This window comes from Plectropomus leopardus, chromosome 20 (assembly GCF_026936395.1).
Source record: "Plectropomus leopardus strain MGB_pleo_1.0 chromosome 20, ASM2693639v1, whole genome shotgun sequence".
Lineage (NCBI taxonomy): Eukaryota > Metazoa > Chordata > Actinopteri > Perciformes > Serranidae > Plectropomus > Plectropomus leopardus.
Genome location: NC_142195.1, coordinates 9,350,459 through 9,368,901, shown reverse-complemented (window position 1 = coordinate 9,368,901; position 18,443 = coordinate 9,350,459). Strand labels below are relative to the sequence as shown.

Below are 18,443 nucleotides of genomic sequence, written 5' to 3'. Positions count from 1 at the left end.
ATTGTGAAAGGCTCTTTGTGAGGCGCCGCAGGCTTAAAGCATTAGATGGTGGGAACTAGAAGACGAGGACATATGGGACTAAGAGTTTTGTGACCCCCTCCGCCTCCCCATGCCCATCTGTTCCCTCACCCTTCAGGCTTAGCACTGAAGGCAGAGAAGTTTTCAGGACACGGACAATTTGGAGCATATCTGCTGCACAGAAAAAAATGGTACAACATGGGGAGAGGCTGTTTTTTTTTTAAAGGAATTATGATGAGAACTGAATAATACTTAATTATCTGTGGCGGATTATTCAGCAGCATTTCCCTGATGGCTGTGTTTGTGCGTTACTACAATGAGCTGGTGACAACCGATCTGCTAAATACAAAGATTAAACTATAATCTAATGTGTTGTCTTGTCCTTATAAACTCTGCTTAGTAGGCTGTTATGAAAATGTGATTAGACTGAAAAGGGGTTTCAGATGTCTAGTGTGCTTAGGGGAGGGAATTAACACTGGTCCAGATTTTTCATTGCAGTTACATTGAAGTCTTTCTTTTAATGTCTCCAAAGAGGCCTTTCTTGTGTAATAGATCATATTAAATAAATTGCTTCTGATCATGTTCTGTAAAATCTAGCTAACTGTTAAGTATGGCTGGTAAATAAATGTAGTGGAGTGGCATAAAAAAACAACATAAACTGGAGCACCTCAAAGTTGAACCAAAGTACAATGCTTAGTTAGTTAATACTTACTTAGTTTCATCTTACTGTTCTGCTTTTGGGGACCAGTGGGCCATTTATCCCAACGGAGACTGCTCAGAGAGAAGTTACCAACACTGCTACCAGGAATGTTGCTGAGTAATATGTTTCATAACATGAGCAGTCAACTACCCCAAAAATGCTGTTTTGTTTTGACATTCAAAGAAAAATCATAGGGGAAATGTTGGATGGGAGTGTATGAGGAAAGCATTAAAGTTAAGTCTAGAGAAGACTATTTTATGAATAGTCCCAGATCTAAATATGTAGGCTATATGTATGTTTAAAAAGGTTAGGCCTGATAATAATAAAAAGACCCTGATCTAATAATCTTGTACTAACTTGTACTTCAATAAATATGCTTACTTTACATTCAAGGCTGTGTTGGCCGTGTGCACTTTTGGCGCTTTAGACCAAAAACAGTTGTGCCACCCCTCAATTTGCAATGTACCACATCAGCAATAACACACCAAAGGCCGATATGTCATTCACATAAAGCACTCAGCAGTAAGAACAAACACCATAATGGCTTAAATATAACACAAATGGTCGGTGCAACAGGTGTCAACAATATCAAAGTATGCATGACATATCATGCAGGCATTTTGCCAATCCATAGGCTGTACAAATAACGCACTAAATGGATCTACATAACTTCAGCAGAGTAATGATGCCACACAGATTTTTTTTCCCCAAAATAATACAATTCCAGCTCTTCAAAGTAAATAATACCCATGCAAATCTCTCCACATATCACTTTCTCATGTGCATTTGTGCATCAAACATATATGATTAATGGACTGCAACTTAATGACTAAAGGTAACCTTTCAAATGAGTATACAGCATTTCGCAAGGCCGAGGCTGCAGGTGCAGCATGATTGACACATGTATCAACCTTTCATTGTGCTTACAAAAGCACAGCCTAGTATGCCAGGAGTCTGCATTTACTGCTATTGGTTACTGTGCGATTTTACTCACGAATAGTTGGCACTCATAAATTATGCCACCCTTGCCAAAGTGCTACCTTTAGGCAACTGCCTACTGTATACATACTGTGTACATATGGATGTGCCAATGGATGTGTCAATTTATGTGGTTATGTGGTGGTAACCGTGGTGACATTCCACTGCTGTTTACATAAACTGACACGTTTAACTATATTTCACTCAACATTTTAATGACAATAGTTGTAAAATTTGTACTCACTACTAATAACTAATAACTAAATATATATATGTATATATACATAAAAATTCAGAATTATTCTGGAAAGTAAAAAGGTTTTGAGAGTAAGTAGTGCCAGTGTGCATAAAAAGCATCAAAATAGAGCTTCTTCCTTGAAAAATGTCCCAGGATTATTCCCCCCCTACTGATGTCCGGGGCCGAGTCCCCCATGCCTTTAAATCTAACAAACGCCCCTGCTTACCTCATGATCCTGGTTGATTCAGTCATGTAGGGGCAGGCTGTCCAAAACACAGACGTCCCCGCCCAGGCGCTCATCCCATTGGTGGATCAGGGTGCCAAAGCCGGAGGGTCCTGATCGGAGGGTCCAGTGATTGGTTGCTCGTGTCTGTGTGTGCTCGCAGCGCAGCCTGTCCGTTTGAATGTGCTCGGGACTGGAGAGGGTATCATTTCCATGGACCATCTGTCTCACTGGCTGCCCACACAACAAAGAAGGACCCAGGATGGTGTTAGTACATGTTGGATATCTGGTTCTCCCCGTCTTCGGCTCAGTTAGAAACAGAGGTATGACTCGCCCTATTCTTACTTTAACCCTAACAAATTTCTCGGCTTTTCTCCTTCTTTTTAACGTCCTCAAATGATGTAAACAGAGCTGACACCTGCTAGCAAAAAGCCAGCAGCGACAGTCGAGCGTAGACAACATTAGCTGTCTTGCTAACAGTAGCGTCGCGTGAAATTAACCGTGAGCCACCGTTAAAGCGCAGCTAATGTGACCGAGGCCATTTAACGTTACACGAGAGCAATGGACGTTTGTTTAAGGATGTTTCGGGGCCTGTTACCGCATCAAATAACTGCAGCTGTCAAATGGCAGCCTCTCTTTTTCTTTCATCCTCAGCTGTGCTAGCGCGGTCTGCTTTATCTTCCACCGCGCGCTGTTTACGTGCGTTTTTTTTTGTGTGCAGCCACCGCTAAGCTAACGTTACTGAACAATACCACACAGCCACATTTACTAGCTCAGCTTTAGCTAATAATATCCATAGCATTGCGTGGATTTGTCATTAATTTGGCCCAAGCATGTATCTGAATGGAAACTGAAAACATGACAAGGGGATGTTTGTCCCTTTGTGTGCAACTGGCATGGAGTCTGTAGATTTCTTGCGATCATTTTAACATGAGTTAGTTTCAATTAAGGGGTTCCTTCATTAAAGACAGGTAGTATGATGGCCGTAACTCAGATTAAAGGCTATTTTAAAATGCATAAAACCTCAAAAATGCAAACCTGCAAATTAGGCTGCAGGTGCAGTGAAACTCTGAACCAGCATAAATAGGAATGATGACACTCGCTGAATTGGGCATAAGAACTATAACCATCCTCCATTGCAGCAGGCTATCTGTGTTGATTATGTAGTAATAATAGTAATAATTTGACGTGCATTGTTAAAACTACATGCAGTAGCACCAATGATTTCATTGTGCTTTTATTTGTGTTCTTTTTTCCTGTTCCATAGTATCGAGGCTGGCTCTACATTCCGCATTTCTCAGACCTTTGTCCCCCTCCATTGTGTAGCTAACGATCATCTGCTGCTGTCTGCCGTAGCCTCTGCCTGTTCTCTGCATCTAGCTGTATTGTGAACCCCTTCTTCCTCATTTCCTCTTTCCATCTGAAGACGACATTGGCATTAAAACCGAGTTCCCACTCATACCGTATCCTTCTGTGTAACAGACTAAAGAATAACACCTTCTGTAGAAAACAGTTTGTCTTTATTTAAACTGTCATGTTGCTCTTCAGTGAATAACCCATTGTAGCATTAGACTTTACTACAAACTGTCATTGTGATTCTCCCATTCAGTGTGGATAGACTACATTCTGCTGTAAATTTCTGTAAAGTGGATACATTTTGATCCTCCCCCTGATTCGATTACAGCCAGGCTTGATCGAACTCAATTTTGTCTCCATTCCCCTATTTGCAAAGGTGCATTGTACCAGCTTTTGTAAACATTAACCCCTCGAAACCTGAGGTGATTGACTTGATTTCTTTCCAAAACATGGGAAGAAGGCAATAAGCATCTTAACAAGAAATGGCCCACAGATTAGCAAGAAATTAGTGAACAGTTACAAAAGATCAACTGAAATTAAGCACACACAAAAAAGAGACTAAAAAGTCCTTTAAAAAAATATGTGTTAAATAAAATAAAGTGATTTTTTTTTTCCTGTAACATAATTTTTAAATATATAAATAAATTTAGTTTTCCAGAATTTTTTTCAGGATAATGTCTAATAATCTCCCCACAGCTAATTTTCAAGTCATTTTCTTTACACCTATTATTATTATTATTTAATTATTTATTTTAAATTTTTTTTGGTTTTTTTTGCAATTTTTCCAAACATTTCTTGCCAAGTTGCTCATTGCCATTGCCCCATATTTTCAAAAGAAATCAGACGGATTTTCTCAGGTTCCATAGGTGTAAATGCTCATCAAAGGCATGTGAACACAGCACAACAATGCTGATGATCAGGTTCTGGAGGGTTAAAGCACTTGTATGATCACCTTTTTTTTCCCTAGATAATCATGACCAATAATCATTTTATCCTAACGTGCACCAATTCGCCAGTACCTGTCACACTAATCTGTGTGATGCTATTTTCATTTTGATGGTCCACTGCACCTGTTCTAGTGGCGTCCAAACGGCTGGTCATAATCCTATCCATGTGTGAAAGCCTTTGTTCCTGCTAGCTGAATTGATTTAGTCGGTCACAATAAATTGGCTAACTCATCTTGCCATTTGAAAATCCCCCACTATCATGCACAGCCCCCCTATCGAGTCTTTTCTCCAGAATGCTATCCATTTTACAGGGATGTGTATATCCTGCACTGCTGTAGATCTCCTTTTAGAATGAAAATGTCTTTTATTCTTTGGTTGTGGTTTTCTACCTTATGTTCTTGTATTAGATCCTAATGCATGGTCATTTTATACTTTTGTTTTTCCACATTGAACAGCAGACTCCAATGTAAACTTTGTGTAGAGATGTCCCTGCTATACTGAAATGTGCTGTAAGCATACACATCTACTCATTGGATGCTGCTTCTGTTCTGTTAACCCTACAGAGAGCATGGTCGGGCCTTGCCTTCGGTCTTTATTTGCATGGTATTATTATGGTTATGTAGGATATATTACTCTTATTATTACTATTATCACACAGTGCCACACATAACTAATATTTTTCCAATAAAGACTGTAGATTTCTTTCTAACCTTCAGTGTGCTTTTTGCTGATTTCCATGTGGTCCTCCCCTCCTCCCTCCACACTGTGCTGTCACCGAGACGGTCCCCTCACTCTTTATGTGCTCTCATTTCTCAGCTGTCTTTGACAGAGTTTCCTCAAGTTGCTGCTCTGCTTCCTTCGGAGTAGGGCCAACCAAATTTTCTGTCCATAAAAAAAAAAGAAAAAAAAAAAACAAGCATGTTTTTACTGGAACACACCGGCATTGATAATCAATGTTACACGCTGTCATTCACTCCTAACCCAACAAAACACAGCCTCCCTCACTTTCACTCATTGGTGTTCATTGGCGATGAGTTTACATTGTAAAAACTTTGGGTCATATGGATCAAATCCTCTGTCTAGGTATATATCATTTTGTATTTTGGTGACAGTTTCTGTAAAAATCAACTACCATGTATGTTTCTGACTAATCCAACAAAATTCACATAAAAATACAATATTGCCATAAAGCACTTGATTTGCAGCATTGTCTGAAATGGCCTAATCCAAAGATATTAAACTGTTGTAGATTAGATTATAAACAGCATTACAAACAAATCGTCTCATAGTATATAATATGATGGTGCCCAACTCTACCTCGAGGTATGGACTAATATTACTATTGAGCACAAAAAGACCTTTGGTGTCTTCTGTCGTACATTAAACACTGGGTCACATTATTCTGTAGGTTGGAGACTTCTGTATGTTATCAAAGGAACGGTTCAACATTTTGGGAAATCCTCCTATTGGCCTTCTGGCAGAGTGTTAGAGTAGCTTCATAATCTCTCTCATGTCTTTGGTTAGCTTATTTTAGCTCAAATACTGGAAACAGGGAGAAACAGCTGGCTCTGAGGCTCGATAACAAAATCCACCTTGCAGCTGCTCCAAAACTCACATGTTTACTAATTTACACATATCTTATTTGGTAGTATGAGGGGGCGACCAAGAAGTGTTTTGCCACACTTTAGGGTATGGATGTGCAAAGAGAACTGGATACAGGTTGGGAGGCAGGTCTCTGGTCATTCCTATGAAAGTTGGTCAGTGGTGCATGAAGCCAAAAAATGTTAAAGTGCCGTATATCAAATTCCCTGAATGATCAGCACTGCCTTCGGCCTATAGAGCAACTGCAGTAGACGCTTTCGCCAGCTGAGTTGACCACTTCTGATTTAATGCCCCGCTAACTTGAATTGTGATAAAATCATTTAATTGTGTAGATAGACTTTCCAAATGGATCAAATTGTGATTGTGAAACGAGTCATTTTGCGTAGGTTGTGACGCTCAAAAGAAAGTATCCATTGATTTTCAGATGAGTCTTTTGCAGTGTAAGTCTATGGGAAAAAGTGTTTTGGGGCCCAATGGCATCATGTGACAGACTCAAAAGTTATAATTTCACTTTTAAACCACTACAAAAATGAACTTCAAAGCCCGGCGAGCTTCCTGGGGACTTGCTTTTGGGGAGTCATGTCTCCCATCTTTATTAGACAGTATATGGTTGTACTACAAAGTACAGATAAATCGACATATAAAAGTGGTATTGATCTCCTCATTTAATTCTCCACCAGAATGTTAATTGATCAAGAGTCTCCAAATGTGAAACATAATGAGAAATCAATTTGGTTCAATCACAAAATGGCAACTACTACTTCTATTTAAATGCTATATCTTTGTATAAAATATTGGCCTATTTCATCTGGTCCTTCTCTTGTTAATAGTAGAACAGACCTTGACACAGTTACACAAATAAAATCGCAGTAAGAAGAATGTCGCCACAGTTTTATAAAATAAATTCCTACAGTTATCCAGCCTTGCCTTCGTAGCGTGTGATAACAGCACAGGTGCAGACAAGGCTTCTGATTATTTATTGCAGGAAGTCAGACATATTGTTAAATTAAAGGCTTTTTGTAAACACATAGTAACAAGATGTGTTTAAGTGCACAAGTTCTTAACAGACCTAGAAAATGATTTGGTTTTAAAATCCTATGTTTTCCTTTAAATGTTAGGTGTTTTAATGTGCTCTGGATTTAAGAATTGCCCTCATTTTTAACAATGAATTTAAAAGCCCTTTCTTTTAGAGTTTCTGTGGAAACTCTAAAAGTGGGTTAATTGGTCACAACATGCAGCGCAGCACATTTTAAAATATGAACTCAGTCATTTAAAGAGTTTTAAAGTCTGGAACTTCTGTCTGTCACGTTCCAGCCACTTGAGTCTTACATCTGTTCACAGTCTCTGAAATAGTCTGAGTTATTTATGTGCTGACACAAGGTGTGTCTGAGACTCAGCCATGTGTGCTCGGCAACTTTCTCCAGAGACTCCAGCAACTGACTTTTAAATAACTTAACAGCTGTGATACCTAAGTTATTTCACTGGTACTGACCACATTAGTATCAGGCGCTTTGTCTTCCATCCTGCGGCCATACTGTCCTCGTGTGACCGACCTTTAGTATCAAGGTTAGTGGGTGGCGTGCAGGCATGTGCCATGTAGAGCTGTTTGTATGCAGACTTCCAGTCCAGCTGTCAGCATACGAGCTGATTTCACTCATTAGTCCCTTGCTCTGATTGTGAGTGTGCCAATCAGGGAAATCAGCTGGTGTGGTGATGATGGGTTTCATTGAAAAACTGCACACACAAGGCTCACAGGGTCACATGACGGAAGACCACCGCACCAGGCAGAAGACAGGATTATGTTAGAAAGGGGAGGTGCGATTGTAAAGCTGCAGTGATGGAAGCAGGAGGGGTGAGGGAGGGAGAGGGACAGGTTCGATGTCAGACTGCTGCAGTCGCAGCTGGGCAGGGCTTACAGGCTGTCACTCACGCAGGGACACCATGCCGCAGCCACACTGTGGGGGAGGGGCTGCCTGTGCAGCAGCTCAGGGGTGAAAAGAGGTGGATGGGAGTGTATGAGTGTGTGTTGTGTGCGCTTGTGTGTGGATGGGTGGGGGTCTGTTCTGCACCAATCAGGAATTTTCTGCGAGTCAAAGCTGAAGCTGAGATGTAACAATAACAACATCAGGGCTCTGACTGCTGGCAGCACTGCAATATGTCAAATATTAATGTCAGCGATTCATGCTGTGAAAGACAAATCATTTTTACATTTACTCTCAGCTTCACATTGAGTCCAGTCATACCAGGTCACGGGCTTCATACAAAAGTGATGTGCAGCCTTTAACCAATCCAAACCAGCAGTCTGTCATTTCTGCTCTACTTCCTCAGCCAAATGTTGTTTTCAGATTGCTCATGGCTCCCAAGGTTCACTGGCTTCTCATGTCCCAAGGCTATATGCAACAAAGCAAAACAACAGCCATGTAAATATGTCATATTAGGAATAAATGAATAGTTTGACATTTGAGGAAATTTGCCTTCTGGTGGAGAGTTAGAGAAGCAGATTGATACCACCCTCATTTTTTTTTTAAATACATACAAAAAGCCCAGAACCCAGACTCTTTCTTAGTTTGGACCAGTAACTTCCCAGAGTCTGATAACTGCTCAAAGCCAAATGTGCCTCAGTGATGACGTTTTTCTGTAGGCCAACTCGGAAACTGTCATCGCCCTGGTTCTCTCGTCAAAAAGCTGATGGGATTTTTCCACTGGATTTTGTATCACTGCAGAGAAAAGAGGCTCTGTTGTAAAGAAATCTTTATGATACTTACATGTTTGGTTTTGGAAGATAATGTTCACAAATGAACCCCACTTTCAGGATTTTTGAAGCATACATGTAATCACCAGAAGTAAAAAGTTAGTGCTAGGCTAAAATTAACTACATTACAGTCACTACGTGGCATGGTTTGGCGTGATGACATTCTGTAATCTCATTTAGCCACTTGTTAGCAAACGTCTTTTTAAAGACACATGAAAGCTTTAACGTTTGCGAGTTGGGTATTTACTGACGTTTTAGAACAAAATGTTAAAGTCGCTTAAGCACGTGTTATCCACAGACATTATTTCAGGCTTCTAACAAAAAACCCATTGACTTTGAGACGAGGGAACTGGAGGTGCTGAAATGCTAACGGATTTCCCACTTTTAAGACTTGTTACTGGGGCACTCTTGTGACCTTTTCCATTAAATACAAAAGCCAGATGTTAGAACATGTTCAGCGGGAGAAAGAGAATAAGCATGTTCCCAAAACGCTGTACTATCCCTTTAAATGAATCAACTAAATCAATCAATGCACATGCATTGAAGGCATATTATGGGATTTTGTGTTAACATTAAAATGTTACAGACTTGAAAATTTGTAAATTAGATCTTAGCTTAGTGAACCATCTACTGTTAATTAGATTAGTCAGCAGCATTTGCTAAATATATCACAAAGGATTAACTAACAGCCAAATCTTTCGTCTCCATATTAGACATATATGTCAGTCCGTGTTACTGTTTATCACGTTTTATTGTGCTTGACTCAGCTTGAAACAGCTGACAGAACAGTAGATGAGACAATTACTTCTTCCAACCATGCAAAACACTCTGGTACTTCATTACACACAGTGCCTCCAGACCCCGCTGTCCGCTTCCTGTTGCAGAGGGCTAGATAGCTGTAATGGGCAGTTGAAGTAGTAATTGTTTGTTCCCACCTCACCCTCCTTCCAGCCCTCCTCTCTCTGAGCCTGGAGTAATTTGTATCGATTGTTTTGTGCAACTTGATACCGAGGTGATTCAGTGGGACTACCATACAATCTCATGCCTCCTCCTCTGCTGATAGGAAGAGTGGGGGGAAGGTAGAAATGGAGGCGGATAATCTTTTCAGCCCACCTCGGTTGCTGTGCTGGGTTTTAATGAGAAATCTACAGTTCAGTATTTGTTCCGTCGCATGTCAGACATAATACAGAGCCTCAGTCTATTAAATTGACTAGCAGTGGACCGCAGACAACCCCTCCGTGCTGTAGATCTTCTTGGAAATACACCCGGCTGTTAGTGAAGATCCATCCTTCCTGCTGGCTGCACTATGGCAAGTGGAGAGGCGGGCCATCGCGTGCAATCTGTGTGTGGGTTTAGATGGTGCTCCACAGGGGTCTCAATGTCTGTGTCCTCCATCTGCTGTTTTGTCTGTCTTGTGTCGTCTCTTCCTGTGTCATGGCTCTCTTATTTTTAAGTTGTCTTTGTTTGAATGGTTGTTAAATGTTTTTGTGTGTCTGAGAAAGCCAGAAAGTGCTTGTTTCTGCAATTATGTGTGTCAGTATGTACTCATTACTGGTTTGTCTGGGTCTCTCTGTGGTGTCTGTTTGGATGATGAGGCTTAATTCTGATCACTTGTGTTTATTCCCCATAGGTGCACACTTCACCAGGCATCAACACAGCCATGCTACCTCCTGCCGACACTTTCACCTGGGTGCTCCCCAGGCGCCCATCTCAGCAGAGTTCCCTCTAGGACACGCCAGCCAGCCGCCTCAGACCGGCCTGGCAACCCACCTGCCCCCGGCACATCACCCGCCCCTCACTGCCCTGCCTGCACCCCCTCAGTTCCAGGATGTGCCGGGGCCTCCATTCCTACCTCAGGCCTTACACCAGCAATACCTCATCCAGCAGCAGCTTCTTGAAGCGCAGCACCGCAGGATTCTCCCACACTCCAGGTAGAGTCCCCACCTGCATACAAATACGGAAACGCAAACAGATGTCAGACGTTTTTATGCTCCACACCGGTGATAGGCGTGGCTGAAGGCATTATGTTTCTGGGTTGTCCATCTGTACTTCTGTCCAAACCTCTGCTCCATGCTAGTGAATGTGATATTTTAAGAATGTCTTGAGGGGATTTCCTCAGCTGGGGCACAAACGTCCACTTGGAGTCAACAATAGACTGTCTTTTGGATGGTTGAAGGTCAAGGTCACTATGACCTTGTGGCCCTCCTGTTCTCTAAACGCAATATCTCAAGAACACCTTGCATGAATTTCCTCAAATTTGGCACAAGTGCACATTTGGTCACAAGGATAAACTGGTCAGATTTTGGTTGTCAAAAGTCATTGTGGAAAACATGTTATTGGCTATAACTAAATAACTAAAACTGAAGAATTTGTGCATTACCTATGACAAAATTTCAAACAAATGTCTCATAGGATAAAATCATGAAATGATGACATTGTATATTCAAAAAGGCCAAAGGTCAACTTCTCTGTGATTTCACAATCTTCTGCAAAAACACTTTTCTGGCCATTACTCAACTTTACAACTCAGGAGCAGAGGGACAGACATTTATTCAGATACTGAATTTGTGACACTAATCTTAGGTGTCCACCTTGAAACTGTGCTGATTGTTTAGATCTTCTGTCCTGCTGGGTTAAAGATGTTTGTGAAGCATCCATATTTTTGAATATGAACCATCTTTGCAACAAGATCCAGATTTAAAGCATTGTCTACTGACATAGCTACAAGTGTGGACAGACATGGATGTACATTTTAACTGCAACTTGACTGGTTCACAGAGGCATACAGCTGTGAGGTGGTAACTGTTGTTCATCTTATCTTGATCCTCTTGCAGGAGAACCCAGGAGCGTATACCCCTGAACCCTCACCGACTGCGCTCAGGCTATGAGTACTCCCCTCCCCTCCATGTTCCTCAGCCAATGACACAGCAGCAGCGGTACCTGGCCGAAGGCACCGACTGGTGAGTCTCTGTCTGAGATTAACGAGAATCCTGTAGAGTCGAGAAATGATCCCGTGCTTTCATCTCTGCGGCCATCTGTCTGTCTGTCACATTGCCTAGCATGGGTGATGATGCTGATTTAGTCGCCTGTCTGTCTGCCTGCAGGGATCTCAGCGTTGATGCTGGCCTCCCTCACCACCAGTACCAGCTCCAGCAGCTTCCGCAGCCCTATCAGCATTACCTGGCTTCCCCTCGAATGCACCACTTCCCTAGGAACACATCCTCTGCACAAGTGGTAAGTTGGTCTCTCTGCTATTTTTTCTGTGAATTTTATCACATAATTATTTTCATGCCTCTGCGCTAGTGACAGCTGTAGCCAGAGGCATTATGGTTCGTGTTGTCCATCTGTCGGTATGCTTGTACAACCACATGTTTGTCCCAGCCTTGTGAACACACAACATCTCAAAAACGTCTTGAGGGGCACAAACATTCACTTGGACTCACAGATGAACTGATTTGATTTTGGTGGTCAAAATTCAAGGTCACTGTGACCTTGTGAAAACAATATCTCAAGAAGGGCTTGAGGGCATCTCAACAAATTTGGCGCAAACGTCCACTTGGACTCAAGAATGATTAGAATTTGGTTATCAAAGGTACTGTGACCTCAAAAAAATGTTGTGGCCCTAAGTCAAGTATTGAATCACTAATTATTACATTTTACACAAATGTCTAATAGAATAAAAAATTAAGACATGATGACATTTTATATCCAAAAGGTCTACTTAACTGTGTCATCATAATGCTACGCTATTAAATTGCTGTAATATGATAGAGAATTCTCCTTTGTTAGGTTGTGCATGAAATCAGAAACTACCCGTACCCTCAGCTGCACCTGTTGGCACTGCAAAGTCTGAATCCTTCGAGGCACGCCACCGCTGTGCGGGAAAGTTATGAGGTAAATCTTTCTCTAATATATTTTACAGAGTTTCCATCCATCTGTCTATTGATGGCAACACTCAAAACAATCTCACCTCAAGTTCCATTTAGTAGCTTTTTTGGTGCTGTTGACTTTATCACATGATCTTCTTCAGCAGATAGCGTTTGCTTAGTTGTCTTGAAACTGCAGAAATTGCAAAAACAATTGCACGTTAAGGACTTCTTGTCCATGCTGGCTGAAATTTGAGCTTCAAAGTTCATTCTTAATCCTGAAAATCCCAGTTTTACGAAACACTCTCATCTTGAGGTCCATTTGTTAGCTGTTCTATTTTTTACAATTTTTAGTAGTATCTGTTCTCAACTGAATGTGGACTTTACCTCAGGAGCTGTTGCAGCTGGAGGACCGGCTGGGAAGTGTCAGCAGGGGAGCTGTTCAGACAACCATAGAGAGATTCACCTTTCCACACAAATACAAGAAGGTAGGACAGATAACTGGATGTTAATAACAAACAGATAATAGATTCACATTTTTGCATATTCACCTTTGAGATCCTACCTTTTGTCTCTGTAATCTGACCTACAAACAGAGAAAGCCCCTGCAGCTGAAGATTGGCGAGGAGGAGGAAACGGATGTGGATGAGAAATGTACCATCTGTTTGTCAATGCTGGAGGACGGAGAGGACGTCAGGTTAGAAATGATTCATAGCTCCCAGGATTACTTACACAAAACATCTCTTTTGTAGAGTTAATCATTTCTACTTGATCGCAACTTGAACATTAACTCATAGCCAAATCCTTCCTCTTGCTCACATCAGACATACAGTCACTTCATATTATAAACAGGGTTCCCACACTTTTTTACAAATGAATTTTTAAAACTTCTCCAGAACTTTTACACAATATTTTACCCTATTTCTAGGACTTAATTTAAGTAGTTTAAAATGGGTAGGCCTATGAACAGGCACTTCCCTGGCATTTGGGAATAAACAACCAGCTAGCGCTTGCTATCTTTACTCACATGTCAGTAAACTAGATGCATATGACCACACCAGCACACATGGGTACTTCTCAAAACATCAAGGCCACGCCTCTTTTTGGGGGATAGAAAAACACAGATCCAATCAACATTCATGCATCACAGCACTAGATTCTTAACACAATATATTTTGGAAATTGTTAAATATTAAATAATGTAATGAAATGAGTGATGTTTTGGGTATTTTATTAATATAATGAGTGAGTTATTATGAGTTTTTCTATTTTCATAACTTTGACAGTGGGAACCCTGAATTTAAGTCCAGATTTTAACAGATGTCACAACAATAGATAAAACAGTTTGAGGGTGGATTTTGTTCGTCTAACAGAACCAGGCCAACGGTTTCCATCTGTTTTTAGTTTTATGCTAAGCTAAGGTAACCAGGTGTTGACTCTTTTTGAAAGATATGAGTGGTATCAATTTTTTTTTGTTTAACAAATCAAAAAAGTGTCTTTTTTTGTTGTTGTTTTAAAAAATGTTAAACTATTCCTCTAAGCAATAACATGGGTATGTTCACCTAAACTTGCATTTCAAACTAAGCGGGGGTGTGAAATTGAGGGCATGAGAGCCATGCCCTTGGATGAGGGAAGAGGGTCAGTTTACAGCGTGTGGCGTCTCAGCTGTCTGAGAGGCGTGCAGGATTGATGACTCAACAGAAGTCGCCTCTACGTGCCTGAATGAGCAAAATTAACTCCCTGCTGGTTTCAGGAGTTCTTTGCAAGCACATAACGGTACTGCGCTGGGAAGAGTCGATGTGAATCGACACTGACCCGTGTCTCTCTGACTCTCTGTCCTCCAGGAGATTGCCCTGCATGCACCTCTTCCACCAGGGCTGCGTGGACCAATGGCTGGCCACCAGCAGGAAGTGTCCGATCTGTCGAGTTGACATCGAAACACAGCTGAACCCTGACAGCTGATGAGATTTCAACACCTCCCCTCCCGCTCCTTGTCAATCACCCTTGTGTGGTTCCTGCTTTCTTCCACCCCGGCCTGCCGGCCCTCCTCCTCCTCCTCCCCTTGTTGGGTGCTTTGCCAAATGTCTCCAGACTTCATGTGACATCACCACCCTTCTGACTCACGCTTTACTGAGCCAAGCCTGGATAACTAACTACACGAGAGGCCGCAGAGGACTCTCTTTATATAGAAGCACATCCCTCTGGAGGCAAAAGACACGCAGACACACACACATACTCATGTACACAGGGTTTACTTGTAGCTTGCTGGTCGTAAGTGGGGTGTTGTTGCTGTTGTGGTGTTGTACTGTAGGTAGCCGCGGGCTGTGTAGCATGTCCTCAAAGCCATGACTTAACGTCCTGAGAGTGGAACACATAACCCCACACTGAGCTGGCTACTTTCTCTCTTTTTCTCTCTCTTTCTCTTTCTATATATATAAATATATATATTTCTCTCTTTTCAAACACACTTCAATCAAAGTGAATATTCTGCCACACAAGAAAGCTTAACAAATGCTCTGATGCCATGTTTACCTAAAGATCATTTGTGGTCGTAGTAGAGTAGCAGTAACCAACAAGTGATATCTGGTGTTGCCCTCTTATTGGGGGGCAGGCACCAGCTAGCTGAGTGTTTTAATTCTATCATGCAGCTTTGACATTTTGCAATACAGTTGTACATTTACCTTGGGTTGGTGTCATGTGAGATGGTGTCGTGTGAGTAGGTCTCTTTCACTGCCGTGGGAGCCCAGTGATTGAGTCGTCGTGTGTTTTCAAATTTTAAAAAAATAGGTAGAAAGTGTTTTTTACCAAAATGCATTTTGTCACGGTGTAGCTTGAACCTGACGCGCAGGTTCACGTGTGTGTGTGTGTGTGTGTGTGCGCGTGTGTGCTCTGCCCTGCTGTGTGTGACTTAAAGAATGTGTCTAACAAAATGTGTGGATATTCAAAGAGTGCAAATGTGAGTGTGTTTCAAGGGTTTGAGGCAACAGCTAGGCGTTAACTCGCTGTAGGTTAACAGCATGGCCACTGGAGCGCTTATACAACACAAAGCCAAAAAAAAAAAAAAAAAAAAGGATGAATAAAGGAAACTATCATGCACTGCAGAGTGAGGTGGGAGGAAGCTGCCCTCGTACCTGTATCTTTATCTGGCGCAGGGCCAGTGGCAGAACAGTGTGTGCTAAAATGCATGTTTCATCGTCGACTCGGGCTGTTAGCTCTGGTAGCGTTTCTTCAATATTAAAAGGTACAGAGATGGCTTTGCATGACTTAGTTAATCTGAGCTGTGACTATCTTCTCAACACTAACAAACAAAAAAAAATGGTGTCAGTGGCTGCTCCCCTGACTTGTAGCGTGTGTTCATCCTGTCCCCTTTGGTGGCAACGATGGGATCCTCTTTTTGATGTTTACCTTATTGCCTAAAGAACAAGCACATGTGACAATAGTTATAGCAACAAAAGGTTTTTTCCTCGGTATTGCATTTGGTTTATATTTAGGTATAGATTCATGCAGTGTTTCAGCAGAGAGAGGAGCTTTCGTATTGATCTTGTGTATTTGTGTGACAGACCTCCCCTTGTGGTTGCTATGCTGGTTGCTATGCTGTATTGCTAGAACATGTAGAACGTGGTGAGACGGAGGCAGCCTCCCTCTCGCAGTGCACACAGACACGAGACGGCACAACAGCAGGAATACATTCAGGCTGTTAACACTTGCTCTGGCCAGTTTTTTTTTTCCCTTTGTGTAGTCTCAGTTCTGCAGAATGCCTTTAGGACCCTCTCTGTCCTACGCACTGTGATAGTAAAAGATAAGCCCTGAGACGCTTTTAGCCTCGTGGGTTACGGCTCAATTAACTCGGATTACTTTCTCTTTGTCTTGTGCACTGCCAGTGTCGACACTGCCTCCTCCTGTAGTGGAGTCATCCGTGATGAAGTTTTCATAGTTTACACAGGGTGTTGTCAGTTGAGATGCCTTAAGTATTTAACAATCATAATTTATTACTAACTGTAGATATTGTGGGTATGTATTTAATTTTATATAGTTTTTTTGTGGGGTGGGGGTGGGGGGTGACTGAATCATAATTTATTTATTTAGAAATAACACAAAAATGCTATGAAAAAAAACTATTACCTCATTTTTGCATTGTTTTAAATGGGAATGCTTTGCATGCAGTTGTACTTTTTGGAACACTAAAGTTTAAGAAAAAAAAGAGCCCTGCTGTTTGATCTCCACAAGCTGGCTGTGCGATGTTTACTGTCCAAGGCTGAGCTACTGAGCCCGCTCTTTGTCTCTTTCTCTCTCTCTTTCTCTCTCTCTTTCTTAGGCTCAGTCCCAACACACCCCTTTCCCCCACCGTTTAGCCCTTCCCCTCCATTTTGGGCGTTGTGTAGAGCTAGAGCGTCCCAATACTTGTTGGGATGGAGGGTATATGGTGCATTGTTAGGGCTACATTGCCCTTTAAAGAGGTTTTTCAGAGGCAAACTCCAACCAAGTGTTATGAGAACCCATGACAACAAATGTATTTTCTTTCTTAACTAAGATTTTAAAAAAGACAAACACCACTGTATTGTCTTAGGTTAATGTCATTGAAATAGTCCTTTTCACTAAAACAAGCTCAATAAAAAAAATCACTGGTATGTTGACGTTGACGTCGATAGCCAACTAGCGACACAGGGTGACAGTGACATTCACGTAATGTACTCAATAAACCAAGTTAGCCCTCTGAGCTAATCTGTGCTATATGTGCTAACGACAGGTCAGATATGTGTCTCAGGCGACTGTGGGGCCCTCAGCTGATCCATTTTTACAACTTTTTTGGAAGGAGCCCGACCACATTTAGCCTACAGAGCTGAGCTAGCGGCCTGGTAATGAAGCAGTGTTCTTTTTATTTTATGATTTTCTTAATTAATTGATAGCGTGAAACCAAAGTTGAAGTAAACGAATTGCGAGCATCCACTCTTTGTCTCTGTCAGATAAATGGAAAGATATTGACGTCTGCTTAAATGAACGCCATCGATGACAATACTTATGACATATGAGGATCTTGAGGGTTGTCCCATTTCATAGGTCAAGATTTTAACCACCCACAACTGTAACTAGGGAGGGAACGAGGGAAAGGGGCAAAAACAAGAAATGGGATTGGGCCTTAGTTTCTCTCACTTTTTTTCTGTCTCTCTCTCTCATGTGGTGCTGTGGATCTTGGTTACATTCCATTCAATGCAATTTCTCTGATCCCCCATGCTGTGATGTAGTGGACAAACTGCAATGAAGTGATTTTTTTTTGTTTTGCACTCACTTGTTTTAAAAATGGGAACCCTCTCACTGGCAAAAAAAAAGTTAGTTTAAATAATTTAATATTATCACTAAAAACTCTGGCTTTTATTTTGTATGCTCTGCTTTTCACAATGCACTATATGTCTTAATAATGATCATCTGTGAAGCATGTTCCTTTGCTTTAACTCTTCGTATCTATCTTTTAATTTCTGTCCTCTCTAGTGTTTCTCTTCAGTTTGTAGACATAACAAGTGCCTCGCTTTAAGTGTTAGGAGATATTTCCATATTACTGAAACCATTAATAACAATCAACCCATGAAGCCACCATGCCTTATTGGTTGCACAATTAATCAAAGGATTGAGCTGTGAAGGAGTTACACAACATTTGACAGGTGTCTGCAAAAGCCATTATCCTCGAAATTAAAGTCAAACTGTCTGAACTAGCTGTTGGTTTGTGGAACTGGAAGCGTTACATATTTTGGAAATAGATCTGACTAT

The 18,443-nt window shown here is 41.4% G+C and overlaps 1 protein-coding gene and 1 long non-coding RNA gene across 2 annotated transcripts; one reads left to right on the top strand and one right to left on the bottom strand.

Annotated features, from left to right (window-relative positions):
* Positions 1–2,225: 2,225 nt before the first annotated feature.
* ark2ca (arkadia (RNF111) C-terminal like ring finger ubiquitin ligase 2Ca) lies at positions 2,226–15,766 on the top strand. The gene is made up of 8 exons (XM_042508710.2): positions 2,226–2,480; positions 10,445–10,745; positions 11,649–11,774; positions 11,919–12,048; positions 12,604–12,708; positions 13,073–13,168; positions 13,277–13,377; positions 14,525–15,766. The coding sequence occupies exons 1-8, from the start codon at positions 2,339–2,341 to the stop codon at positions 14,640–14,642; spliced, it is 1,119 nt and encodes a 372-aa protein (XP_042364644.1). The 5' UTR covers positions 2,226–2,338; the 3' UTR covers positions 14,643–15,766.
* On the bottom strand, positions 2,258–7,761 carry LOC148186169 (uncharacterized). The gene is made up of 3 exons (XR_015775161.1): positions 7,555–7,761; positions 5,171–5,342; positions 2,258–2,391 (listed from the first exon to the last, which is right to left on the bottom strand). It is a non-coding gene; the product is annotated as an uncharacterized LOC148186169 (long non-coding RNA).
* Positions 15,767–18,443: the final 2,677 nt, after the last annotated feature.